The sequence below is a fragment of the Micromonas pusilla genome, assembly GCF_000151265.4.
Source record: "Micromonas pusilla CCMP1545 genomic scaffold MICPUCscaffold_5, whole genome shotgun sequence".
Lineage (NCBI taxonomy): Eukaryota > Viridiplantae > Chlorophyta > Mamiellophyceae > Mamiellales > Mamiellaceae > Micromonas > Micromonas pusilla.
Window position 1 is genome coordinate 787,135 of NW_003315886.1, and position 24,568 is coordinate 811,702.

Below are 24,568 nucleotides of genomic sequence, written 5' to 3' on the forward strand. Positions count from 1 at the left end.
TCCAGTCTCGCAGTCTGGCAGTCGTCGTCGAGGGCCAATCTTCGAGGGTGACGAGTCGCGACCAAATTAAGGTCGCTCGCGCACTCTTCGCGTCGCGCGCGCTCGACCGCGCGCACACGCGAGGATGGTCGCTCCCGTGAAGACGCGCTTCGCGAGCGAGACCCGGTTCGCGGGCGAGGCCCCGTCGCCGACGGTCGCGCGCGGGCTCACTCGGGTGCGTCCTCCGCGCCTCTCCGCCCGGGGGATCGATCGGATCGAATCGCATTATTTCGACGACCTCTCGCGCGATCCGATCCTCCTCCGAGATCCTTCAAGCGCCGTCCCTCAGGCTCCCTCCGCCGTCCGCCGCCCCGTCTCACCTCGTCGTCGATTCCTCTCCCTCCCTCACGCAGGGCGCGTCGTCGCTGACGAAGTTCCTTCAGGCCAACGACGACCTCGCGCGGAAGTACGAGGGCGCGTTCGACGCCGGGGTGAAGTCGTCGGCGGCCGCGAACGACGCGGACGACGAGGCGCGATTCTTGAAGGCGTCCGATTCCGAGATCGACCGTCAGACCACCGCGGTGTTAGCGCACGAGCAGCTCGTCGGCGCGCTCGCGACCGCGTGCCCGGACGCGGAGACGCTCGCGTCCGACCTCGACGCGCTCGCGCCGCTCCGGCTCGTGGACGCGGGCGTGTCCCCCGAGCATTCGATCCAGCTGTACAAAGCCATCTACAAGTACGCGAAAGGATGCGACGAGGCTTTCCACGGCGTCGTCTCGAGAGTCTTCGCGGGTTCGGACCAGGACAGCAGGGACGAGAGCCTGCACGCGGTGTGGCGCGTCGCCGGCGCGACGTGGGAGGCGTCCGCGGGCGCGGCGTTCCCGTCGCAGATTGGACGTCTTCGCGCCGTGGAGCCGGAGCTGGACGAGATGACGTCGGCGGTGAACCGCCTCAGCGCCGAGCTCGCGGAGGCGACCGCGCTGCTTGAGAGCGCCAGGGCGGAGAGCGCGTCGAGGCGAGAGGAGATGGAGCGCCTCTCGCCGTACGTGGGGCGCGCGGAGGACGCGGCGCGGCGCGCGGAGGCGGGCGAGGCGGATCGCGACGCGTGGCGGGAAAAGTGCGAATTCCTGGAGACGGAGCTCGAGCAGACGAAGGAGACGCTCGGCGCGGAGGGCGCGATCCGCGCGGAGATCAAGTCCGAGAGCGACCGAATCGAGCGCGAGCTGCGCGCGGAGTTGAAGTACGTCGCCGAGCACTCCGCGAAGAAGTACGCCGCCGCGGAGGCGAACTGGGCGAGAGAACGCGTTAAATTGGTGGACGACGTCGCCGTCGCCGAGTCGACCGAGCACGCCGCGCGAGAGGCGGAGAAGGACGCCAAGGCGATCACGGGGACGCTCAAGGCGGACATCGCGTTCTTGAGGGAGAAACGGTCGGGCGCGGAGAAGGAACGCGTCGCCGCGATCGCACGCGCGGCGCAGGCGGAGGAACTCGAGGCGAGGGCGACGGAACAGAGAGACGTCGCGAGGAAAGACTTCGCGGAGAAGAAAGCCGAGGCGGAGTCGCTCGCGGCGTCGCTGAAGGACATGACGGAGAAGCACGAGTCCGCGGTCGGGAGGCTGTTTTACACCACGACGCGTCTGGAGCAGCAGAAGAGGAAGGTTGAGGAGCTGGAGACGCGAGGGGATAACATGCAGCTCTCCGTCGCCATCGAGCGCGCGTACGACCAAGAGAACCGCGCGGACGAGGCGGAGAGGGAGCTCGCGGCCACGAAGAAGGAGCTGAAGGAGCTCAAGGCGCTGATGAAGGAGTTCGAGGCGAAGTTCGCGGAGGAGAAGCGGCGCGCGGACGACGCGGAGGCCAAGGTGGAGGGCCTCGAGGCGACGGTGGCGCACCTCACGACGGAGAACGACCGCCTCACCGCGGAGATTGTCGCGCTGACCGAGCAGCTCGACGTCTTGAAAGCGAAGATCGCCGAGCTCGAGACGAGGATCGAGGAGCTCGAGACCGAGGTGGCGACGCTCAAGGAGGAGGTCAAGTTCCAAAAGAAACGCGCCGACGCGTTGTCCAAGCAGGTGAAGAAGATGAAGAAAGAAATCATCAAAACCGACGAGGCGCACGACCGAGGCGCGTCGCGCCTCGTCGACGGCGACAAGAACGTCACGCGCATGGACGCCGCGAAGCTGCGCGCGGCCGCGGTCGAGGAAGCGGATGCGGCCGGCGACAGCGCGGCGCCGAAGAGCACGAAGATTGCGGGCGCGGCGGCGACGGCGCGCGGCGTCGACGACGCGTTCGGCGCGCAGGACGCCAAGTGGGACGCGGTGATTCAAAACGTCGCGACGTTCGCCGCGAGCGTGGACGACAAGCTGGACGGCGCCGCGACCGCGTTCGCGGAGTGGAGCGACGCGTCGACGAGCATCGCGAGGGTGGCGATCGATAAGGCGAACGGCGCCGTCGCGGAGCTCAAGGCGACGCTCGCGGCGTTGAGGACGACGAAAGCGGAGCTGGAGAGGACGAAAGCGGAGCTGGAGAAGACGCTGAGAGAGCTCGCGGACGCGAAGGAGGACTTGGAGAAGACGAAAGCGGAGCTCAAGAAAAAGACGAACGAGCTCGAGGAAACGAAGACGACGATTTACACCCTCGAGCAGCGCGCGGATGAGCTCGAGGAGGGCAAGGCGGCGGCTGAGAAAAAAGCCGCGGACGAGCGCGCCGGGCGAATGAAAGCGCAGTTCGTCGGCGCGTCCATGCGCGCGATGAAGGACAAGCACCGCGACGACGCGGAGAAGAACGCGGACGAGGCGGCGAGGCTCAGCGCGGACGTCGCGGCGCTGGAGGAGTCCGCGGAGAGGGACAAGGAGTCGCGAGCCTCCGCGCACGCCGCGCACGCGACGACGAAGATGCGCCTCGGGTTGCTCAAGGCGGGCATCATGGGCGCGGGCGGGGGGGGACCCGGAGGCGGCGGAGGAGGAGACGCTCCGCAAGGGCCGCAGTCGTTCGTGAGCAAGGCGCGGATCATGGAAGGCACCCCGGAGAGTATGGTACCGTACATGAGCAACCTCGCGGACGAGTACGTCGACGCGTCCGTCGCGTTGAAAGAAGGCGCCTCCTCGCAGTGAGCTTCTGTTATTTCTTAGTCGACGACGCGAGCAGCGAGTGTGATAAAACTTATTTATCCGCTACATGTACACGACACGCATGCACGTACTGTAACTTTGACTAACATCTCGCGCGCGCGCGTTCCACGGCGTCGCAAACCGCCGATCGCACCACGTACAGCAACGCCGGGTCGTCCCTGGTCAGTTTCAACTCCCCGCCGTCGGCGCCGCTCGGTGCGAACCCGGCGGCGCGCAACAACTCCGTCGAGCCGCGCAGACGCCCGGCCCGGCGAACGAACGCGGGGTTGTTTTGCTTGATGCATCGAAACTTATCCCCGCTCGGCCCTTTCGGCGCGCTCAGCGCGTTGCCCAAGATGAGCGCGATCGTGTCCAGCGCGACGACAACCTCGGAGACGACCGACGTGGACGACGACATCGCCGCGCACGCCGCCGCCGCGCGCTCGGCGACGGCCGCCGCGGCGGCGTGCGCCGCCGCCGCGGACGAGTCCAGCGACGCCGCGACCGCCGCGAGCGCTTCGTCGTCTCTCGCCTCGGCCGCGTTCGCGTTCGCTTCCGTTTCGAACTCTGCTTCTTCGTCCGACGCCGCCGCCGGCGCCGCGAGCGCCGCGGCGGCGACGTCCGCCGTGGGGACGACGACGCCGAGCTCGCTCGCGGGTCGACGTAAGCACGCCGGCGGAATCCGAAAGGGACCGCCGCTTCCCGAGCACGCGCCGCAGTCGCACCGTCCTTCCTCTTCCGCCGCGACAGCCGCCGCCGCTTCTTCTTCTCCCGCCTCCATCGCGTCGTCGTCGTCGTCGTCGTCGCCTCCGTCGCCGCCGCGTCCGTCGAACGACGCCGCCGCGGCGTCTATCGCGTCCCGCGCGAGATCGGCCATCTCGCGCTCCGCGCACTCCGCTGCCCTCGCCGCCGCCGCCCTCGCCGCGTTCTCCGCAGCCGACCCCAAAACTCCGCCTGCGTGGGTGAAGCGATCGGTCAGTCGAACGTCTTACCGGTCAAACGTTGAAAGGGAAGCGCGGGTGAAGAGTGACGACGGGAAAAGTCCTTAAGGAACGACGTGCACCACGCGAACGGGGTCGTATGGAAAGCAGTCTCACCTCCGCCGCCGCCGCCTTCGCCGCCGCCCAACGCGTTCCCGCTGCTCGCCCTCGTCGCCGCCATCGCCTCGTCCTCGGACCACGACTCCTCGCCGTCCGACGCGAAACCGCCAATACTCTCCCCGCCTCCTCCTCCGAGACGCGCCGCGCCGTTCCCGCCGCGCTTCCAATCGAACCGCGCGCACTCGACGTTCAGCCGCGAGCACAGCGCCTTGAATTTCGCGTCGTGCGCGCCGTGTACGTTGTGCGTCAGCTCGTGCAGCAGCGTCTCTCGCACGCGTCCGTACCGTCGAAACCCTCGCAGGTCGTCCGTGCGCAGCCGCAGGTGTATCTCCGCGCCCATGTTGACGTTGTACCCGAGCACGCACGACTCGGAGACGCCGACTTTCCCCTCCGGCGGCATCTCCGCGAGGAGGCCTACTTTCCATTTGTGCGTTCGCATGACGCCGAGGACGCCCGGGTCCGACGCGAGTCTGTGCAGGAGCGACAGCGCCGCGGACGCCGGCGGAGCGCCGGACGCGAGGAGGACGGGCGGGATCGGCAGCGCGCGGTAGGCGCCGAACGTGTACGGGTGAAGCGCCGCGGACGGCGGCCCCGACGCGGACGCCGCCGACGCGCCGGATCTGGAGCGATGCGAGCGCTGCCGTCGTCGATGGCGCTTCGCCTCGTCGTCGAACCCGCGGACGCGGTGGTCCACCCCTTCCGCGTCGTGAAGCCTCTGGATCTCCTCTCGCGGCGTCGCCATGAGCATGAGCGGCTTCGCGGCGTCGCACAGGCCGGCCACGGCGGCGACGAGAAGCGCGCCGTCCGCCTCGCGCGACGGGACGAGCACGCCCGCGGTCGCGCGAGGTCCGCTCTTGACGCCGAGCAATTTCTGCGTCGCGAGCGACGCGCCCGTCGCGCGCTCGAGCTCCGCGCCGAGGTCGCGGACGGTCGCGTCGCGCGCGAGCGTCGCGACGACGACGTCGCCGCGGTACGTCACGCGCACGGTCGCGACGTCGCCGCCGGGATGGGCGGGCGAGGCCTCCATCGAGAGGCGCGCGGGGTTGTGACGACGCGGACCCCGCGGGAAGGAAGGTTCTCGAAGGACAACGGTTCGGGTGCCGACGCGCGTGACGCACGCTTGCGTCAGCGTCATCGGCGACGTCGTCAGATCGATGCGCGCGCGCGCGTTCGCGGCGCCGTCGGGACGTCCCCTCCGGGCGCCGTCCCCCTCCTCCCGGTGCCCGCGCCGCGCGGCACGACGCGCGCGTCCACCGCGCGCGACGAGCGCGAGAGCGTCGAACGCCGCGGACGACGACGACGACGACGACGACGACGACCTCCTCCGCGATGGACTCTCGCCGTGGGACGTCCTCGGCGTCTCCGAGACGGCGCGCGCCTCTCGCGGTCCCGACGGTCCATCGGTCGCGGAGGCGAAGGCGGCGTACCGCGCGCGAATGAAAGTCTACCACCCGGACGTGTACCGCGGCGACGGCGACGGCGAGGCGATCGCGCGCAAGATCGTCGCCGCGTACGTCGCGGTCGTGGACGACGCGGCCGCTGACGTCCGCGGACGCGACGGCGTCGACGAAAGGTTTCCGTGGGCGGGTGCGCGAAGAGGCGAACTCTCATCATCGCGATCTCGTCTCGTCTCGTCGTCCCGCCCGCCTCGTCGCGTCGCGCGCATTCGCGCGCTCGCTCTCCTCGATCCCCGCCGCCGTCCCCAAGTGACCCGTCGCGACCTCCTCCCCCCCTCCCCGCTCGACGCCGACTCGCAGACGACGACGCGGACCCCTTCGAGTCCCCCGAGGGACCCGCGACGACGCCGTTCGTGAATCCGTTCGCGTGCCGCGGCGTGACGCGATGCCCGGAGTACTGCCGCTGCGTCGCGACGCACGCCGCCGGGTTCGAGCGCGACCCAAAGACCGGCGCGGCGAGGTTCAAGCCGAGCGCCGCGAGCTACGGCGCGCTGAGCGCGACCCCCGGGCGCGAGGGCGACGCGTACGCGATGCACCTCGCCGTCGGGCGATGCCCGGAGATGGCCATACACTGGACGACGCCGAGGCAGGCGACGCGATTGACGGAGGTCGCGGAGAGACTCGACGGCGGCGGCGTCGGCGACGAGTGGCGATTCGTCGCGGAGGAGCTGTACGGGCTGATAGCCAAGGCGAATTACGAGAACGGTCGCGCGTCTGCGCCGGCGTCGAAGCGGACGCCGCGACGGAGCGACGAGTGGGTGGATTGGTACTAGTCTAGCTGAAGTAGTCGGTCTCAGTGTCGAAGTTTTAGGTCAGCATCATCGATCGCTCGTGAGAATTGGATCGCGCGCGCAGTGCTCCGGAGCGCCGAGCACGGGTCGCCGCGATGGGCGAATCCTCGAAGAAGCGCGACCGCGACGAGGACGGCGGGAAGAAAGAGAAGAAAGAGAAGAAGGACAAGAAGGACAAGAAGGACAAGCGCGAGTCCGCCTCGCCGAAGCGCTCGAAACGCGACGACGACGTCGACGCGAGCGGCGCCGCCGCCGCCGACGACGGCGCGCCGACGACCGTCAAGGTCACCGGCCTCGTCGCGACCATCACGGGCGATAAGATCGCGGACCACTTCGGCGTGGACGTGTACGACGTCGGCGTGCAGACGAACGGCGAGGCGTTCGTCACGCTGCCCTCGCGCGCGGCGGCGGCGAGGGCGGTGCGCGAGCTCAACGAGACGCGACTCGTCGGGCGATTCATCGTCGTGTCGGAGCACGTCGAGGAACCGCCCGAGGCGCCGCCCGCGTTCGCGCCGACGCCGACGCCGCGGACGGAGCAGCGCCGCGGCGGGTTACGCCACGGCGGCGGCGAGGCCGTCATGGTCGAGTGCGCGGGCCAGACCGGCCGCATCATCGGTCGCGGCGGCGCGAAGATCAAGGAGATCGAAGACCTCACCGGGTGCGTCCTTCGCATTCACAAGGAGCGCGGCGTCTGCGAGGTCACGGGGCGGGACGTGATGGCGGCGGTGCAAGAGATCAAGAACATCGTCGCGGAGGGGAAAGAGCGAGACGACGGCGGCCTGAGCGGGAGAGACGAGCACCTGCGCGGAGGCACGAAGAACGACGGCGGCGGCCGCGGGGTCTTCGACGCGCGCGACGAGACGCCGCGTTGGGACGAGACGCCGCGTTTCGACGCGCCCGCGCCGCCGCGCGCCGCGCCCCCGCGCGCGGACCCGAGCGTGGACCCGGTGACCGCTCCGTTCGGGAAACCCCCGCCCGGGAGCGCGTCGCGGCACGACACCGGCGCGAACGACTGGCACTGCGCGTGCGGGTCCACGAACTTCGCGCGGCGGACGACCTGTTTCGGATGCGGCGCGCCGCGAGGCGACGACGCGCGGCCCGCCGCCGCCGCCGCCGCCGCGGCGGCTCCCCGGCCGGGCCAGTCGACGTCCGAGGGCGCGAACACGCTGCGCGCGCTCCTCTCGAGCATTCCGAGCGCGATGGGGGCGACGACGGGCAAGGGCGCGGGCGCGCCCGCGGCGGTCAAGGCGCCGACGCAAGGCACCGACGGCGACGGGTACGAGGTGTTCGTGAAGTACCTGCCGCACGACTGCGAGGCGCGCGACGTCGCGTCGTTTTTCGAGTCGAAATTCGGCCCGTTAAAGGACGACGTCCGGCTGTTGATAAACCCCGCCACGGGGCAGTGCAAGGGCGCCGGGTTCGTGTCGTTCCAGACCGAGCCCGCGCGAGCCGCCGCGATCGCCGCGGACGGGATAAGGTTTGGCGGAAGGCACCTCTCCATCACCGCGGCCAAGACGGGAACCTACGGCGTGCGCGGCACGGACCAGGCGCACGGGACGCACACGCCGGCGATGTTGAGAGAGACGATCGACGCGCTCGTCGCGCCGAACAGGGACGGGGTGTACGTGGACGGGACGTTCGGGAGAGGCGGGCACTCGCGGGGGATACTCGCCGCGTTGTCGAATCGGGGGAGGCTGCACGCGTTCGACATGGACCCCGAGGTGCGCGACGACGTCCCTTTGGTTTTTTTTTGGTTTTTTTTGGTTTTTTTTTTTCGTCGTCGCCGTCGTCGTCGCGAACGGAGAGATGCGATGATAACACAACCGAGGCCTAAGAAACCTCTCGCGGAGCGGTGCCTAAACAACACCCTGAAGACAAACGAATCACCCATAGAAATTGAGCATCTCTCTCCGGCGACGACGGCGGTTCGGCGGTTCGGCGGCTTGGCTCTCGTCTGGCGCGCTCGTCGTTTTTTTCTCTCGTCGCTGCTCGCGTTGACCTCACCCTCTCTCGACGCGCAACCCGTCCGCCTCACGTCGCAGGCGATCGCGGAAGCGAAGAAACTCGAAGCCGAGGACGCGCGGTTCACGATCCACCACGCCCCGTTCGGATGCATGGACACCGTGCTCAAACCGAAAGGCGTCGTCGTCGCCGGCGTCTTCTTAGACCTCGGGATTTCCTCCCCGCAGTTTGACGACGCGAGCCGCGGATTCCGCCCGGAGCAAGACGGCCCGCTCGACCTCCGGTTCGACGTCACGCGCGGGATCCCGGCGTCGGATTATTTACGCCGCGTGGAGAGAGACGATCTCGCGCGAGTGATCGAGACGTACGGGGAGACCGCGGACGCGACCGCGGCGCGAAGAGTCGCGGACGCCGTCTGTCTCGCGCGAGAGACGGGCGAGGGGGTGCCGTCCACGACCAAGGCGTTCGCGTCGCTCGTCGCGAGGGCGAAAGGGCAGGAGTACCAGGCGATGCACCCGGCGAAGCTGACGTTTCAAGCGCTTCGGATCGAGCTCAATCAGGAGTTTGATGAGATGCGCCGAGGGATGCGCGCGGCGGTGGAGGTCATGGAAGACGGTGGACGGCTCGGCGTGCTCACGGTGCGTTTTTTTTTTTCTCTCGCTCGGCGCTTCCCTTCCCTCCTCCTCCTCCTCCTCCTCCTCCTCCGCCGCCGCCGCCGCGAGTGATGTTAAACCATGTCGTGAAACCACCGGACCACACATCCGGCGGTCGATAATGATCCATCAAACACATGATAGGAAGAGACTGACGCGCGCGCCGCGCGGAGGAAGGAGGCACACATTGCGTCGCGCGCTTCACTCCCCCCCGAAGGACCCCGACCGCCGCCGACTGACGTCCGACCGCCTTCTTCCCGTCGTCTCTCCGCGCGCTCCCCGCCGCCTTCGCAGTGGAAACACAGCGAGTGCGCGATACTCGTGGACTTCTTCCGTCACGTCGAGGAGACGCGACCGGACCTGCCGCTCGCGCGATTCCTCGAGGACAGACACCCGTCCGTCGCCGCCGAGGTCGCGCTCGCCAACTCGGACGGGTGGGCGTTGACCGCGGACGACGCGAAGCGTCCGAGCGAGAAGGAGACGCGCGAGAACAGCCGATCGAGGAGCGCGATTCTTCACGTGTTGCGGAAGCGATGCCGCGCGTCGCGGGTGGTGGACGTCGAGAGGGCGGCGTATCCGCTGCTCGGGTGGGGGAAGCCGCCCGAGGCGCCGCCGCCGCCGCCGGTGACGTTCGCGTACGCGGACGCGAACGTCACCCCGGGGAAGGACAAGAAGGACAAGAAGGAGAAGAAGGACAAGAAGGAGAAGAAACGCGGCTCGAAGTGGGCGGAGGCGTGAGACGCGGGACAGCGGTGTCGCGCTGTAGCGGCGCGTGATTTAACGCACGGTAGACTAACGCATCGTCGCTCACTTCTTCATCAACCCCGGCGCGTCCAGCGGCCCGTTGCACGGCCGTCCCACGAGCGGCCCGAGCACCGGGACCGCGTCGATGTACACCCCCGTCGCGATGACCTTCTCTTCGCTCTCGATCGCGACGACGCCCTCCTTGTCGCGGCTCTTCCTGAACGCGTCCCACTTCGCGTAGTGCGGCGTCTCCTTGTGCTTCGTCACCGCGGCCTCGTTCTTGTACACCTCGTAGAACATGAACTCCCTCTCGCCCTCCAGCGCGGAGACGTGGAAGCACACGCAGCCGGGCTCCTTCCTGCTCTCGAGCGCGTCCTCGCGCATGACGCGCAGAAACTCCGCGACGCGTCCCCACGCGACCTTGACCTTGACCGTGATCACGATCTCGCCCTTCAGGCCGTGATGCTTGAACGGGAGCGACATCGCGACGGCGGCGGCGGCGGCGACGACGACGACGACGACGGCGACGGCGACGACGTGCTGCGCCGGGTGGTGTGACGACGGCGCGGCCGCGGTGCGTTTCAAACGGTCTTGAGCTTGAGGCCTCGGCGCAAGCGCGTGATGACTCAGATCTCCCCTCGAAAAGTCGCGCGCGTCCGTTCATTGACGGCGGCGGCGAGAGGGAATCGACGCGCGCGCGCGCACGCGGAGGAGCGCCCTCGAGGCTCGCGCGTCATGAGCGGTCGCGGCGCGTCGCGGCGGGACAGCCTCAAGTCGCGGATCGCGTCGCAGCAGCAGAAACGACGGTGCGCGCGCGCTTCGTTCGCCGCGTCGTCGATCGCGAATCGCTCGCGCTTTTTCCCTCTCTCGTCCGCCTCGCGTCCACGAACGACCACCATCGCGCTCCTCGATCTGACGCCCCAACCCTCCCCCCCACCTCCGCAGAGACGCGGCGAGGCAGCGCCAGAAAGACGCGCGAAGGGACTTCACGAACTACGCGCGATCGCTCGCGTTCGGCGACCACGACGGCGGCGGAGACGACGGCGACGGCGGCGAACGCGACGCCTCGTCGTCGTTCGCGGAGCGAGACGAGATCGACGCGCTGAACGCCGCGGAGGGGATCTGCGCGAGCCGCGGGGCGGGCTCGCAGAGCTCGCTCGCGAGCGCGGACGCGGACGCGCTGTTCCGCGTCGACAGCGCGCCCGCGACCGCGGCGGCGATGGAGGACGCGGAGGCGCGCGGGCGAGGCGCGACGGCGGAGGAGGCGACGGACGATGGCCACGGCCGGCGGCGGAAACAGCGGCATCGTCGCTCGTCCTCGGCGCCCGGAAAGTGGAGCGATCGCGAGCCCTCCAGAGGGACATCGTTCGGGGAGACGCAGTTCATGCTCCCGGAGTGGATGATCGACGTGCCCCCGGACCTCGCGTCCGGGTGGTTCGCGATCCCGAGGCCGGAGGGCCGGCGGTGCCTCGTCGTGTCGTCGCGCGGCGGCGTCGTCAGCCGGCTCCGGTCGGGGCGGCCGCTGCACCGATTTAAATCAGCGCTCCCCGGCGGCAGCGACGCGACGCGCCACGGCCCGGACGCGTTCTGCATCCTGGACTGCGTCTTCCACGAGCGCGATCAGACGTACTACGTCTTAGACTGCCTCGCGTGGAACAGCGTGTCGCTGTACGACTGCGCGGCGGAGATGCGCGTGGCGTGGGTGCGTGGCAAGCTCGGCGACGCGGAGACTGCAGAGTGCGACGCCGCGCGCGGGGGCGCCTCGTATGGGCAAACACCCTCGCCGCAGAATAAGTACGCGTTCGCGGTCCCGCCGACGCACGACGCGGACGTCGAGGGCCTGCGCGCCGCGTACGAGGGCGCGGTGCCGTTCGAGAGGGACGGGATCTTGTTCCTCGCGAAGGATGGGAACTACGCCATCGGCGCGTCGCCGCTCGCGTTGCAGTGGAAGGACGCGAGGTGTTCGAAGCACGTGCTCGAGAAGGTGGACGGCGACGACGGCGCGGACGAGACGCAGCGCGTCGTGCTGTGCCTGGACGCGTCCACCGGGGACGTGTGCACCGGGGACGTGCCCCCGGTCGCGCTCGCGCGTTTGCCGGAGGAGTACCGCGTCGGCGGCGTCGACGGCGACGCGCACGGGTTGCTGCTTCGATTCGCGATCGGCGAGGGCGGGATCGTCGTCGACGAGAGCGGCGCGATCGCGCGCGTTGACCTCGTGTACGAGGGCCTCGCGAACCAGCGAAGGGCCTCCGGCGCGGACGCGACGACGAAGATTTTGTTTCAGTACTACGCGCGACGGGAGCCGATCACGATCGACGAGATCGCGCGCGTCGCCGAGGGGTCGTCGGGAGACGCGGCGGCACCCTGGGCGGGGGACGGCGGCGGGAGCGGGAGCGAGAGCTCGCTCAGCGCGCCGCGGCCGCCCGCGTCGCCGGGGGCGCTGATGCGACGCAGTCACAGCGTGACGATGGGCGCGGTGAGCCCGCTGAAAGGGACGAACGTCGGCGGCGTGAGAGTAGAAGACATCGCGATGGACGAGTGACGAGCGATCCAGTCGCGACGAAATTAGAAATAAGAATAAGTCATCTAGAAGTACTTTCGTAAAACATAAACGACCGCTAAGACGGGGACGCGTTCACTTGTCCTTCTTCGTCTCCGCGACGTCGCCCTCCTCCTCCTTCTTCTCTTCGTCGTTCTCGTCCTTCTCGTACGCGCGCCCGAACTCGTTCACGCGCTTCTTGTCCACCGGATACAACCACCTCTGATACAGGTACACGAAGAAAACGACGTCGTCGCGTAAACACGCGAGCCGATGAATCGTCGGCATCGCGATCGCGAACGCGAAGACGTCGTCGATGAACGTGTTGAACGCCTTGTACGTGAACGCCTTCCACGGCAGGTGCGCGACGGACTTTAATCGGTAGTTGACGTACAACTGCGGCGTCATCGCGATGAACCCGAACATGTACACGCCGTTGGCGAGCGTCCGCAGCGCCCACGACCGCCAGCTCCGTTGCGGGTGATTCAACAGCGAGTACGCTCCGTACGCGGCGACGACGGGGTACAGGGTCAGGGATAATACGAACATCGCGCGCTTATCGTACGACTCGACGTCTTTTTGCATCTGCGTCTTCGGCGCCGGCGGGTCGCCGACGCCGAACAGTCGGTGTAACGTCCCGTCTCGCGCCAGGAATTTCGACACCTTCCACGCCTCGATGGCGACGCCGACGCCCATCTCGACGAGGATGATCGTGCTCGCCTGACCGGTGTCCGCGAGGTTCAGAAAGATGATCAGCGTGCACACGAACGAGCTCCACTGCGATCGCACGCTCAGGCCTTCCAGGTTACTCTTTTGTTTCCAGAAGCCGACGTCGGATTTAAACGCGAGAAACGCGAACCACGAGTGCAACGCCGACACGAGAAACATCATCATCATATACTTCCAGTCCGTCGCCGTGAACATCTCTATCACCTCGTCTACGTCGCCGCGCGTCATCCCGAACGATGTGATCATCGTCTCCGTCGCCGCCGCGACCTGGCGCCACAGGCGATACACGCCGACGCGGCACGGATGCATCGTCACCGTCATCGTCGGATCCGCGCGAGACGCGTTCGCGTCCAACGGGACGTACTCGCGCCGCGGGATCGTGACGTCGTCCACTTGCATCGGCTGCCGGTACGCCGCGGCGTACCCGCGATACTGCGGCGACTGCGTGAACTCGAGGTTCATGTCCCCGGGGATCTGGTCGACGGGGAACGCGCGCGGAGACTTGAGCGTGAAAATCGTCAGACGCGGGCGCAGATGCGTCGTCGGCGTCCGCGGCGTCGGTTTCGTCGTCGTCGTCGATTCCTCCGTCTTCGCGCCGCCGCCGCCGCCGCCGCCGCCGCCGAGCAGCATCGCGCCGTCCGCGCGATCGTATACGAGATGTTTCGTCAGCGACGCGGTCGCCACGCTGAGCGGCCCGCCAGTCGGCGCGCGTCGACGCCGCTTCCTCTCGTTTTCGCGTTCTCGCGCCGCCTCCGCGACGGCAAAGTCCGCGTCGCTCTCGCCCTTCTTCCTCTTCCTCGCGAACGTCCTCCCTTGATCGGGGTACATCATCACGTGCGCGTACATCGTCCCGTTCGCGCGCGTCCCGAACGCCTTCGCCGGGAGCGTTACGTTTACGCGCACCGCGTCCTCGACGCGCGCGCCGAGACGTTTGCCCACCAGGATCGCGACCGGATCGCCGCCGTCCTCGTCCTCCGCGCCGGCGCCGCTTCCTCCTCCCTCTCCCTCTCCATCTCCATCCTCCTCCTCGTTCGCCGCGACGCGCGCGACGTTACCCTCCGCGTCGACGACGCGCGGGGCGTGCACGTCTCTCATGAACGCCTTGGACTTCCACGTGGAGTGCGGCGACGCGTAGACGTAGAGGTCGTACGTCTCGTTCGCGCCGATCGTCGGTTCCACGCACGACGACCTCGGCGCGTCCTCCGGGCACGGCGCCGGGAAGAACAGGACGTGGAGGTGCTTCGCGAGGACGGCGAAGTAGAGCGCGATCAGCGCGTGGACGACGCGGCCGGCGGTGAGGAACGACGCCATCGCGGCCGCGGACGCGCGGCGCGCAGAGATCTGATATTGAGCTGCTGCTGCGTCGTCTCCTCCGACGCGAACGCCCGCCAGGAAGTCGGCACTGTCACAGTCACAGATGGCGACGCGCGGGGCGACCCCGACCGCGGGGTTCCGCGCGTACGCCAAGCCGCGCGGCGGCAGGCCCGTCGCGAGGCGACCCGGCGTCCGCGTCGCGCTCCTCGCCGGTCTGGCCGCGGTCCTGACGCTGGCGCTCGCGTGGGCGGCGTTCGGACGCGGCGGAGACGACGGATCGCGCGTCGTTCGAATCTCGTCGCGCGACGCCGCGGGCGAGGGGGGGGGCGCGTCGACGAGGGCCGCGCGGATCGCGGACGCCGCGAGCGCGGCCACGGCGTCGTTCGTGCCGTTCAAGCGCGCGAAGAAGCGCGCGGGGGGCGCCGCGCCCGGCGCGGGACGCGCGGGACGCGCGGGGGCGATCGACGCGAGCGGCGCGGCGACGAACGCGACGGACGCGGTCGCGAGGCACTTTAGCAGGGATACGCCGCATCGCTTCACCGCGGAAGACGCGGCGGCGGCGAGGAAGAGAAAAGAGGAGCACGCGGGGGGGACGAAGGAATACGACGCGGCCGCGCCGGAGGAGGAGGAGAACGCGGCGGAGACGACGACGACGACGACGACGACGACGACGCGCGCGGCGGAAGACGAGGCGACGACGACGACGACGACGACGGCGACGACTACGGACGCGCCGCCGCCGCCGCCGCCGCCGCCGCCGTCACCGCAGTCCCCCTCCCGCCCGCCGCCGCGGTCGCGCCATCGACCACGGGACGCGTCTTCGAACTCCGTGGGGTTCCTCCTCCAGATGGCGCGCGAGCCGAAAGCGTCGCTGGAGATCGTCAAAGCGACGAGGGAGCGGTACCCGAGCGCGCCGATCCGCGTGGTCAGCGACGCCGGATACGATTGCTCACGGATGTGCGAGATCTACGCGTGCAACTTTACGCTGGATCCGACCGCGAGCGGGTACGGCGGCAAGGGCGACGTCATGGTGTGGCTTCAGCGCCTCGCCGTCGCCGCGGAGGCGATGAACACGACGTGGATGGTGTACCTGGAGGACGACGTGTCGTGGAACGCGCCGGGTCCCGGAGGGATACGTCGGTGGCCTCGCGACGGCGTCGACGCCGGCGGCGTGGACGACCGCGGATGGGGCACGCCGATGACGCCCGCGCTGTCGCGCGAGCTCGCGAAGCGCGCGGGCGGGAAGAGGCCCCGCGAGCACTACGGCCTGTGCGGCGGGAGCGTGTTGCGCGTCGACGCGTTGCTCCGCGCCGTCGGCGCGACGACGCGCGAGGATTTGAAAACTTTTCAGGCGCGTTCACCTCACACTGGTCCCCATACGACCGCGTCGGCGTGGTGAACGCCGATCCTTAAGGACTTTGCCCGGCGATTCTCTCCGCCCACACCTCGCTTTCAATCCCCGCCCTCGATGCCTTTCAACTCCACCTGACGCCTATGAACTCCACCCCCACTTCGCATTGTATGGAACGACCCTCAAGGCGCTGGACGCGAAGGCGAAGTGGAACGACCTCGCGCTCGCGGCGACGCTCGCGGCGTCGGGGTACGCGTACGAGCCGTGGAGCGAGGTGAGGGAGAAGGGAGTCCCGAAGCACGCGACCGCGCTGACGCACGACGACAAGCGGTGGTACGGGAAGTCGTTGGAGGGGGCGGAGGAGGAAAAGATGTGCGCGCCGCCGGCGGGGTGACGCGGTACGTGTAGTGTGTAGCCCTGCGTTTAACGCGTTTACTTATTGCGATTATTACTACTTATCGCGCTCGCGTATTCCTCGCGCGCGCGTATTCGGCGTTCGAACTCGAGCCTCACCTCCGCGTCCCCGAGCGCGAACGCGCGCTCGACGCAATCGTTCGCGAACAAGCCCGACGCGCGTAACAACTTGAGGGACTCGTGCGACATCCCCGGCGTGCTCCACGCCGGAGATAAGTACATGTCGCCGCCGCCAGAGGCGACCGCGCGTTTCTTGCGTCGGTGGCCCTTGCGCCCCGTGTTGAGCGTCCCCGAGCCCGCCCTACTCTTCGAGCCCTTCGGTCGTCCGCGTTTTTTCCCGCCATCGATCTCATTTGGAAACGATTGCGTTCGAGCGACGACGAGCGCGAGCGCCGCGTCGCCGCCGCCGTGCGCGCTCGGCATCGCGTCCCGTTCGTAGAGACCGCATCCGCGCGGAAGAATCGCGGTGAGGGGGTGTCGTGGGAACATTCTCGCTGTCGAGGAAGTGCGGAAGTCGTCGATCGACGCGCGCAGGTCTCTGGTCCCTCGCGGCGCGAAGTGCGGCCGCGAAAGTGCCGGCGCGAAATCGTGCCAGTCGCGACGCTTCGTCGTCCGGCGCCCGTTTTGGTCGACTCGTCGCGCGTCGCGCGCGTCACTCGCCGCCGGCGCGACGCGCGCTTCCGCTCGTCCGCGCGCGCGTCGACACGCGCGCGAACGAGCGCGAGTCGCGCGCGCTCGTAGATGCCTCGCGGCGCGGACCGATACCTCGCGCGCGGTTCCGTCGAGGACGATCCGAGAACGCGTCGATCCGAGGATCTGACGACCACGACCGCGACCGCGACCGCGACGCCGCCGCGCATGGGGGCGATGCCGGTCGCGCCGAACCCGTCGCGCGACGTCCCTCCCCTCGAATCCCGCCCGCTCGAGGGGGGCGCGTCCTCGGGAAGCGACGACGAGACGCCGCGCTCGCCCGCGACGCCGCGTCGCGCGCGTCGTCTCGCGTCCGATCGTCAGATTAGCGCTCTCGAAGACGGAAACGGCAACGCGTCGTCGCAAAACGATCCTCCTCCCGCGTCAGGGCCCGGCGGCGACGCGCGCGACGCCGCGGCCACGACATCGCGACGCGCGCGATGCGGCAGCGCCGCGAGCGTGGACTCCGTGATCTCCTCCGTCGGCAGCGTCGGCAGCGGCTTCACGACGGAGGACGAATGGACAGGCGGCGGCCTGTTCCCGGGCGCGCCGGGACTCGGCGGCGGGCTCAGGTGCGTTCTATACACTGGTCCCCATACGACCGCGTTCGCGTGGTGAACGCCGATCCTTAAGGACGTTTCCCGGCGTGACTCTGCGCCCAGCCCCCGCTTTCAGTCCCCGCCCGCGACGCCTTTCAACTCCACCTGACGCCTTTGAACTCCACCCCGACATTCGCTTGTATAGAATGGCCCTCAATGACGCCGACCGCCGCCGAAAAAAGTCCAGACGCGCGACGCGCGCCAGGGACTCTGGCTTCCGCGGCGCGTCCGCGAAGCGCGTCGTGCTCCTCGACAAACCGCGCGAGATGGAACGCTCGCGGTTCGCGTTCGCGAAGGAGATCTTCCGATTAAAGGACACGATCGTCCCGCGGGTGGTCCCGCAAGTCATCGCCGCCGCGCTCGTCGGGTTGGTCGCGAACGTCGTGAAAATTCGTCAGTGCGGGGAAGACATCACGGACGACACGGAGTGCGACGTGACGTTTAACCTGGACGGGCACCTCGGCGTGTCCGTCGTGTTGTCGTTTCTCCTCGTCTTCCGCGCGGACCTCGCGTACGAGAGGTACTACCAGGGCAAAGAGAATCTCGGGCGCGTGCACAGCGGGTTGAGAAACTTGAACGTCGCCGCGGCGACGTTTTTGCGACCGATGGCGACGACGACGACGACGACGACGATGAGCGACGCCGCGGACGCGGCGCTCGCGGCGGCGAAGATGGCGAAAGATCGCATGGAGCTGTTCCGACTCACGAACCTGCTCTACGCGTTCCTCCGGCAAGCGGTGCGAGGACAGCGGCACGGGTACAGCGACGTCGGCCCCGTCACGGACGAGGAGCTCGTGACGCGCGACCGCGGAGGCAAGCCGAGGGTGCCGGACATCGTGAAAGACCGCGACGAGCTCGAGGAGTTTAAACTTCTGGAACCGTGGAACCGCCCGAACGTGTGCGTTTCTAAGATCACGTCCATCATCGAGCACCACAGACGCGCGGGGAACCTCGGCGAGCGCGCGTGTTTAGACGCGTTTCGCGACTGCCAAACGGTGCTGGACGCGTTAAAGTCCGCGGAGCGCATCGTCACGACGCCGATTCCGTACCAGTACTTGCACATGCTCAACATCCTGCTATTTTTCTTCGTATTCAGCGTCCCGTTCGTGTTCACCGCGAACTTCAAGTGGGTCACGCCGTTGCCCGCGGCCGTCGTCGCGCTGTCGTTTTACGGCGTCAACGAGATCGGCCGTTGCATGGAGGATCCGTTCAGCTGGGACGAGCCGTGCCACGACTTGAGCGGCATCGGGTGGCGCATCTACCGCGAGAACCTGCAGATTCACGAGCGCGCGGACGACGTGGAGAGAGACGCGATGAAGCTAGATGCCGCGGAGAGGCTCGCCGGGGAGAAGACGAACGGCGGCGACGGCGAGGCACCCGACGGCGACCGGCGAGAAATGGCGACGAGAGCCCTCCGCCGCGCCGTCGCCGCCGCGCCCCTCGCGGATTCGAAATCACAGGCTGCGGCGCTCGAGGAAGCGTGCGCGCTCGAGGCGCTCGCGCTCGAGGACGGCGACGTCCCGCCTCTGTCCGGCGCCCCCGGGTCGCCGGCGCCGAAGCCCAGCCCCGGCGGCGTCCCGCGCAGCGCGTTGCGTCGCCGCGCGTCGAGCGCGGCGTCCGTGAGCGGCCCGCCGTCCGCCGCCGCCGCCGCGGCGAGAGCGCGCGCGGCACGGCTCGACGAAGCCGCGAACGGCTCGCCGAAGCCGTCGACGGGCGGACGCCGCGGCGAACGCGGCGGCGGCGACGATGAGCGCGGCGGCGACGACGACGACGACGACGACGACGCGATGACGTTGGACCCGCACATGCTCCCGATGGAGCTCAGCGCGCACTGGACCGGTTTTTTCAGCGAGATTTTCACGTGGCGGAACACCGTGATGCCGTCGCTGCTGCCGCAGATCTGCGTCGCGGTGATCCTCGGTCTGTTCGCGAACTGGCTGAAAGGGTTCTACTGCGACCCGAGCGTCGTCGCCGCGGCGGAGTGCGAGACCACGTTCGACATCACCGGGCATCAAGTCGTCTCCGTGTCGCTCGGGTTCCTACTCGTGTTTCGCACGGACTGGGCGTACGATCGGTACTACGAAGGGAAGCAGTCGTTAGGTCACCTGTACTCCGGGCTGCGGAACCTGAACGTGTGCTTCGTGAACTACCTGCGCGCGAACAAGCCGGGGGAGAAGCCCGCGAGCGAGCTCGACGGCGCGCTCAGAGGCGTCGGGCGGACCGGCGACGAGCAAGACGCCGCCGCCGCGCGGAGAATCGAAGAAGACCGCACCGAGCTCCTCCGCCTGACCAACATCCTGTACGCGACGATGCGACACATCCTGCGCGACCTGCGCGTCGGCGGGGAAGACGGCGAGCCGATGACGGACGAGGAGTGCGTGATGTCGGATCCGACCGGGAAGCCGCCTCTGCCGGACCTGCTCAAGCCGGGGGAGGCGAAGACGCTGCTCGCGATGATGCCGTCGAACCGCTGCAACTGGGTCGCGATGCGCGTGCAGATGATCGTCGAGACGCACAGGAGGCTGGGGAACATAAGCGAGCGCGCCGCGTTCGAGATTTACCAGCAGCTCGAGCTGTGCCTCGGAGCGTACAAAGCCATGGAGCGGATCGTCTCCACGCCGATTCCGTTCACGTATCTGCACATGTTGCAGTTCATCCTGTTCTTCTTCGTGTTCAGCGCGCCGTTCGTGTTCGCGACGACGTTCCGATGGATCGCGTGGCTGCCGAGCGCGATCGTCGCGGTCGGGTTCTACGGCATCAACGAGATGGGGAAGCTCATTCAGGATCCGTTCAACTGGCAGCAGCCGTGCCACGACCTCAGCGGCGTCGGGTTGCGGATTTACAGGGAGAACTTGAAGGTGCACGAAAACGCCGCCGCCGCCGCGGCGAAGGACGCCAGCCTCGCTTCGAACGCGAGCGCGCGCGCGGACGGCGCCGCGTTCTTGAAAGTCATGCAGACCGCGCTCGAGCGGCACGACTCCGAGAGCGACATCGCGGCGACATCGCCGGGGAACGCGAACGACGCGAACGCGAACGCAAAGTCGAGGAGCGCGGCGAAGGCGCGCGCGAGGTCGAGAGCCAACTCGGTCACGTCGCAGACGAGCTTCGGAAGCGACGCCGCGCGATCGCGCTCGAGCGCCAAGTCCGTGTTCTTGGCCCTGGATGCGATGCCGTCCGTGAACGCGCACGGCGGCGCGAGCGAGAGCTACGGCGAAGAGCTCGACTCCGGTCCGCTAACGTTTTTTACCGTTTTATTTCGGTACCGCGGCACCGTGCTTCCGAAGATCATGCCGCAGACGTTGTTCGCGGTGTTCGTGTCCGTGCTCGCGCAGGTCGTGAAGATTTACTGGTGCGGCGCGAACATCACGTCGCACAGCGAGTGCCCGCTCGCGTTCAGCGAGACCGCGCACTCGGTCGCGGGAGGGATCATCGGCTTCATGCTCGTGTTTCGAACGTCCATCTCGTACTACCGGTTCTACGAAGGGAAGAAATACCTCGGAAACCTGTACGACTCGGTACGGAACGCGAACATCGGGTTCAACGCGTTCATGCGCAGCAGCGAGGACGAGCACGTCCACGCCGGGTTCTCACATTCCCTGAATCGCGACAGGGTCGAGCTCAGGCGGTTATCGTCCGTTTTGTACGCGTTCATTCGTCAGGCGGTGCGAGAACACCGACACGGGTATCCGACGCGTTGCGACGTCGCGGCGACGGACGCGTCGCTCGTGGACGACGACCTGTTCGGTCGTCCGTCGCTCGGCGTCCTCCTCACGGACGCGGAGCGCGCGGAGTTCAAAGCGCTCGACTTTAACAACCGCGCGAACATGGTCGTGTGGAAGATGCAGTCGATCGTGGAGCACCACAGGCGGTTAGGGCACGTCTCCGACCGCGGCGCGTTCGACATCTACCACGACCTCGAAGGTTGCCTCGAGGCGTACAAGCACATGGAGCGCATCGTGTCCACGAAGATGCCGTTCCAGTACCTGCACATGGTGAACTTTCTGCTGTTCATCTTCGTCTTCAGCGCGCCGTTCGTGTTCACGACCGGGTTCAAGTGGCTCTCGCCGATCCCGTCGTGCATCGTCGCGATTTCGTTTTACGGCGTCGCGGAGGTGGCGCGATCGATCGAGGACCCGTACTCGTGGGTGAAACCGTGCCACGACCTGACCGGCGTGGGGTGGCGTCTGTACGCGGAGTCGCTGCAGCTGCACGAGGCGTCCGTCGTGGACGTGGACGCGGCGATCGCGAACGACGGCGGGGGCGCGTTCGAATGCGAAACCCCCGCGGCGGCGGCGGCGGCGGCGGCGGCGGCGGACGCGTCAGTCGTGTACGTCGGCGTGGACGCGACCGGCGGCGCGAAGAGCGCCGGGGGCGCGAAGCGAGTCTCCCCCGGCGGCGTGCGTCGCAGCGTCGCGCACGGCGCCGTGGACGTCGAGCTGCTCGCGCACGCTCCGACGGTGGAGCCGTCCGCGGAAGCGATCGAGGTCGCGAAAGCGCGAGCCGCGGCGGCGGCAAAGGCTGCTCAGGAGCCGCCGCCGCCACCGCGGGCGCCCGCGACCGCGACCGCCGCCGCGGCCGGCACCCTCTCCGGCGGCGTCCCCTTGACGCACACGCCTCTCCCGACGCCGGAGCTGTCCTCGCACGCGCTCGGCTTCATCTTCGACATCTTCCGGTTCAAGCACACGATTCACCGCGAAGTCGTCCCGCAAGTCGCGCTCGCGTTCGTCATCGGCTGGGCCGCGCAGATCGCGAAGCTGATCCGGTGCGGCGGGCACGTCCAAGAGGCGTACGAGTGCCCGGTCACGTTCGAGCCGCACGCGCACGCGGTCGTGGGGTCCGTCCTCGCGTTCATGATCGTGTACCGGTTTAAGTTCGCGTACGATCGGTACTACGAGGCCAAGAGCGCGATGGGCGAGTTACACTGCGGGTTGCGGAATTTCAACATCGGCGTGTGCGCGTTTTTACGCGACGCGCGCGAGGGCGAGCCCGGGTACGACGGCGCAGACGGCGCGGTCGCGAGCGCGCGCGCGGCGCTGCTGCTGAACGAGCGCACGGAGCTTCTGCGTCTGAGCGGTTTGCTCTTCGGGTTCCTCCGGCACATGCTTCGCGAGCAACGTTTAGGGTACCCGGACGATACCAAGCCGGGGGATAAGCAACTGCTCATGGAGGACCGTTACGGCGCGCCGTCGCTCGGGTCGCTGCTCAAAGGCGCGAGCGAGGCGAACGAGTACAGCGAGGCGCCGTTTCAGAACCGCCCGAACATGGTCGTGACGCGGATACAGGCCATCGTCGAGCACCACCGTCGGTTGGGGCACATCTGTGAACGCGGCGCGTTCGACTTGTACAGCGAGTGCCAGCTCGTGATGTCGTCCTTGAAAGCGTGCGAGCGCGTTGTGACGACGCCGATACCGTTCCAGTACGTCCAGATTTGCTCGTTCGTGACGTTTCTGTTCACGTACAGCGCGCCGTTCATATTCACGGTGAGTTATCAGTACATCTCGTTTTTCCCGTCGTGCCTCCTCGCGATGGCGTTTTACGGGATCAACTCCATCGGCGAAGTCATCGAGCGGCCGTTCAACTGGACGGAGCCGAACCACGACATCGCCGGCGTCGGGTTGCGGGTCTGGCGCGAGTGCGTGCAGATCCACGAGCGGTGCGCGGAGAAGGTCGTGCGAGACGCGACGACTCGCGACGACGACGACGACGACGACGACGACGACGACGACGACGACGACGACGGCGGCGACGACGGCGGCGGCGGCGGCGAGGCTTCGCGCGCCGCGCGCGCTCTGCGCGACCTCGCGCATCGCGCGTCGCTGAAACCCGACCACGAGTCGCTTCTGAGACAGCACGCGGAGATTCAGCGGACGTTCCGCGACCGCCGCCAGTCCGCGATCGACGTGTCCAAGGGCATACGGTCGCTGGAGTATCCGCGTCACCCGTTGGCGTTCATCACCGGCTTGTTCTCGATTCGGCACAACGTGCTGAAGAAGGTTGCCCCGCAGATTATGTTGTCCGCGTCGGTGGGTTTATTCGCGAACGCGGCCAAGTCGTACCTGTGCGGGGACGACGTGAAGCTATCCTCCGAGTGCATGGTCACGTTCAACACGGAAGCGCACGCGATATGCGGCGCGATCATCGGGTTCCTTCTCGTGTTTTGCGCGCAGATTTCGTACGTGAAATTTTACGAGGCGAAAACCGCCGTCGGGGAGGTGTACCACGGGATACGGAACATGAACATCGCCTTCGCAGCCTTCTTGCGCGCGCCCGCGCCCGGAGAGCCCGGTCACGACGACGCGACGCCGCGCGACCAAACGACGCGCGACGTCCTCCGCGCGGATCAGATCGAACTCCGCCGCCTGACCAACGTCCTCTTCGCGTTCGTCCGCCAAGCCCTGCGCGAGCACCGCCACGGGTACTCGCACCACGCGTCCGAGCGTCGCCACCGCGCGCCGACGCCGATCGCGGACCTCCTCGCGAGCGACGAGCGCGACGACCGGTCGCGCGGCGCGGGCGCGGGCGCCGGTCGCGCGCGGAGCTGCGTCCACCTCGGCGGCGCCGTCGCCGGCCCGGTGTCCGACGCCGACCTCCTCCGGGAGGACGCGTGCGGCGACCCGACGCTCGCGCTGCTGCTCACGGCGGACGAGCGCGCGAGGTACGCGAAGGTGGACCGCGCGAACCGGTTCAACGTCGTCGTCGCGGACGTGCAGAGGCTCGTGGAGAGGCGGCGACGCGCGGGGGATGTGTACGAGAAAGCCGCGTTCGACGTCTACAAATCCTGCGACTTCGTCCTCGCCGCGTACAAGTCCTGCGAGCGGATCATATCCACGCCGATACCGTATCAGTACGTGCACATGGTGAACCTCGTGTTGTTCGTGTTCGTGTTCAGCGCGCCGTTCACGTTCACGGCGACATTTAAGTGGCTCACGCCCGTTCCGGCGGCGATCCTCGCGCTCGGGTTTTACGGGATCTGGGAGGTGGGCAAGACGATGATGGACCCGTTCGACTGGCACCAGCCGTCGATCGATCTGACCGGCGAGGGCAGGAGGATCGCGAACGAGGCGCAGAGGATCACGGAGGCGGGCGCGCGGCGGTATTCGCTGTTCTCGCCGAGGAAGAAGTGATCCGTCTTCTCG

At 68.1% G+C, this 24,568-nt stretch overlaps 11 protein-coding genes across 11 annotated transcripts; 7 read left to right on the plus strand and 4 right to left on the minus strand.

Annotated features, from left to right (window-relative positions):
- Positions 1 to 124: 124 nt before the first annotated feature.
- On the plus strand, positions 125 to 3,092 carry MICPUCDRAFT_47312 (uncharacterized protein; the record flags this gene model as incomplete). Its single annotated transcript, XM_003058450.1, has 2 exons — positions 125 to 214; positions 393 to 3,092. 2 exons carry the CDS (start codon positions 125 to 127, stop codon positions 3,090 to 3,092), a joined length of 2,790 nt encoding a protein of 929 aa, XP_003058496.1.
- A 100-nt stretch (positions 3,093 to 3,192) lies between these two features.
- Positions 3,193 to 5,216, minus strand: MICPUCDRAFT_70863 (pub domain/WLM domain protein; the record flags this gene model as incomplete). The annotated part of the gene is made up of 2 exons (XM_003058825.1): positions 3,193 to 4,043; positions 4,187 to 5,216. 2 exons carry the CDS (start codon positions 5,214 to 5,216, stop codon positions 3,193 to 3,195), a joined length of 1,881 nt encoding a protein of 626 aa, XP_003058871.1.
- Positions 5,217 to 5,343: 127 nt separating this feature from the next.
- MICPUCDRAFT_58089 (DnaJ domain protein) lies at positions 5,344 to 6,419 on the plus strand (the record flags this gene model as incomplete). The annotated part of the gene is made up of 2 exons (XM_003058451.1): positions 5,344 to 5,776; positions 5,947 to 6,419. The coding sequence occupies 2 exons, from the start codon at positions 5,344 to 5,346 to the stop codon at positions 6,417 to 6,419; spliced, it is 906 nt and encodes a 301-aa protein (XP_003058497.1).
- A 113-nt stretch (positions 6,420 to 6,532) lies between these two features.
- On the plus strand, positions 6,533 to 9,790 carry MICPUCDRAFT_70862 (MraW methylase/RNA recognition motif protein; the record flags this gene model as incomplete). The annotated part of the gene is made up of 3 exons (XM_003058452.1): positions 6,533 to 8,158; positions 8,480 to 9,037; positions 9,347 to 9,790. 3 exons carry the CDS (start codon positions 6,533 to 6,535, stop codon positions 9,788 to 9,790), a joined length of 2,628 nt encoding a protein of 875 aa, XP_003058498.1.
- A 69-nt stretch (positions 9,791 to 9,859) lies between these two features.
- MICPUCDRAFT_58091 (antibiotic biosynthesis monooxygenase) lies at positions 9,860 to 10,279 on the minus strand (the record flags this gene model as incomplete). Its single annotated transcript, XM_003058826.1, has 1 exon — positions 9,860 to 10,279. The coding sequence occupies one exon, from the start codon at positions 10,277 to 10,279 to the stop codon at positions 9,860 to 9,862; it is 420 nt and encodes a 139-aa protein (XP_003058872.1).
- A 202-nt stretch (positions 10,280 to 10,481) lies between these two features.
- MICPUCDRAFT_47313 (mRNA_cap_enzyme) lies at positions 10,482 to 12,338 on the plus strand (the record flags this gene model as incomplete). Its single annotated transcript, XM_003058453.1, has 2 exons — positions 10,482 to 10,602; positions 10,742 to 12,338. The coding sequence occupies exons 1-2, from the start codon at positions 10,532 to 10,534 to the stop codon at positions 12,336 to 12,338; spliced, it is 1,668 nt and encodes a 555-aa protein (XP_003058499.1). The 5' UTR covers positions 10,482 to 10,531.
- A 93-nt stretch (positions 12,339 to 12,431) lies between these two features.
- MICPUCDRAFT_58093 (cleft lip and palate transmembrane protein 1) lies at positions 12,432 to 14,375 on the minus strand (the record flags this gene model as incomplete). Its single annotated transcript, XM_003058827.1, has 1 exon — positions 12,432 to 14,375. The coding sequence occupies one exon, from the start codon at positions 14,373 to 14,375 to the stop codon at positions 12,432 to 12,434; it is 1,944 nt and encodes a 647-aa protein (XP_003058873.1).
- A 106-nt stretch (positions 14,376 to 14,481) lies between these two features.
- On the plus strand, positions 14,482 to 15,777 carry MICPUCDRAFT_58094 (uncharacterized protein; the record flags this gene model as incomplete). The annotated part of the gene is made up of 1 exon (XM_003058454.1): positions 14,482 to 15,777. One exon carries the CDS (start codon positions 14,482 to 14,484, stop codon positions 15,775 to 15,777), a length of 1,296 nt encoding a protein of 431 aa, XP_003058500.1.
- A 384-nt stretch (positions 15,778 to 16,161) lies between these two features.
- MICPUCDRAFT_58095 (uncharacterized protein) lies at positions 16,162 to 16,566 on the minus strand (the record flags this gene model as incomplete). Its single annotated transcript, XM_003058828.1, has 1 exon — positions 16,162 to 16,566. One exon carries the CDS (start codon positions 16,564 to 16,566, stop codon positions 16,162 to 16,164), a length of 405 nt encoding a protein of 134 aa, XP_003058874.1.
- Positions 16,567 to 16,884: 318 nt separating this feature from the next.
- Positions 16,885 to 17,451, plus strand: MICPUCDRAFT_58096 (uncharacterized protein; the record flags this gene model as incomplete). The annotated part of the gene is made up of 1 exon (XM_003058455.1): positions 16,885 to 17,451. One exon carries the CDS (start codon positions 16,885 to 16,887, stop codon positions 17,449 to 17,451), a length of 567 nt encoding a protein of 188 aa, XP_003058501.1.
- Positions 17,452 to 17,578: 127 nt separating this feature from the next.
- Positions 17,579 to 24,556, plus strand: MICPUCDRAFT_58097 (uncharacterized protein; the record flags this gene model as incomplete). The annotated part of the gene is made up of 1 exon (XM_003058456.1): positions 17,579 to 24,556. One exon carries the CDS (start codon positions 17,579 to 17,581, stop codon positions 24,554 to 24,556), a length of 6,978 nt encoding a protein of 2,325 aa, XP_003058502.1.
- Positions 24,557 to 24,568: the final 12 nt, after the last annotated feature.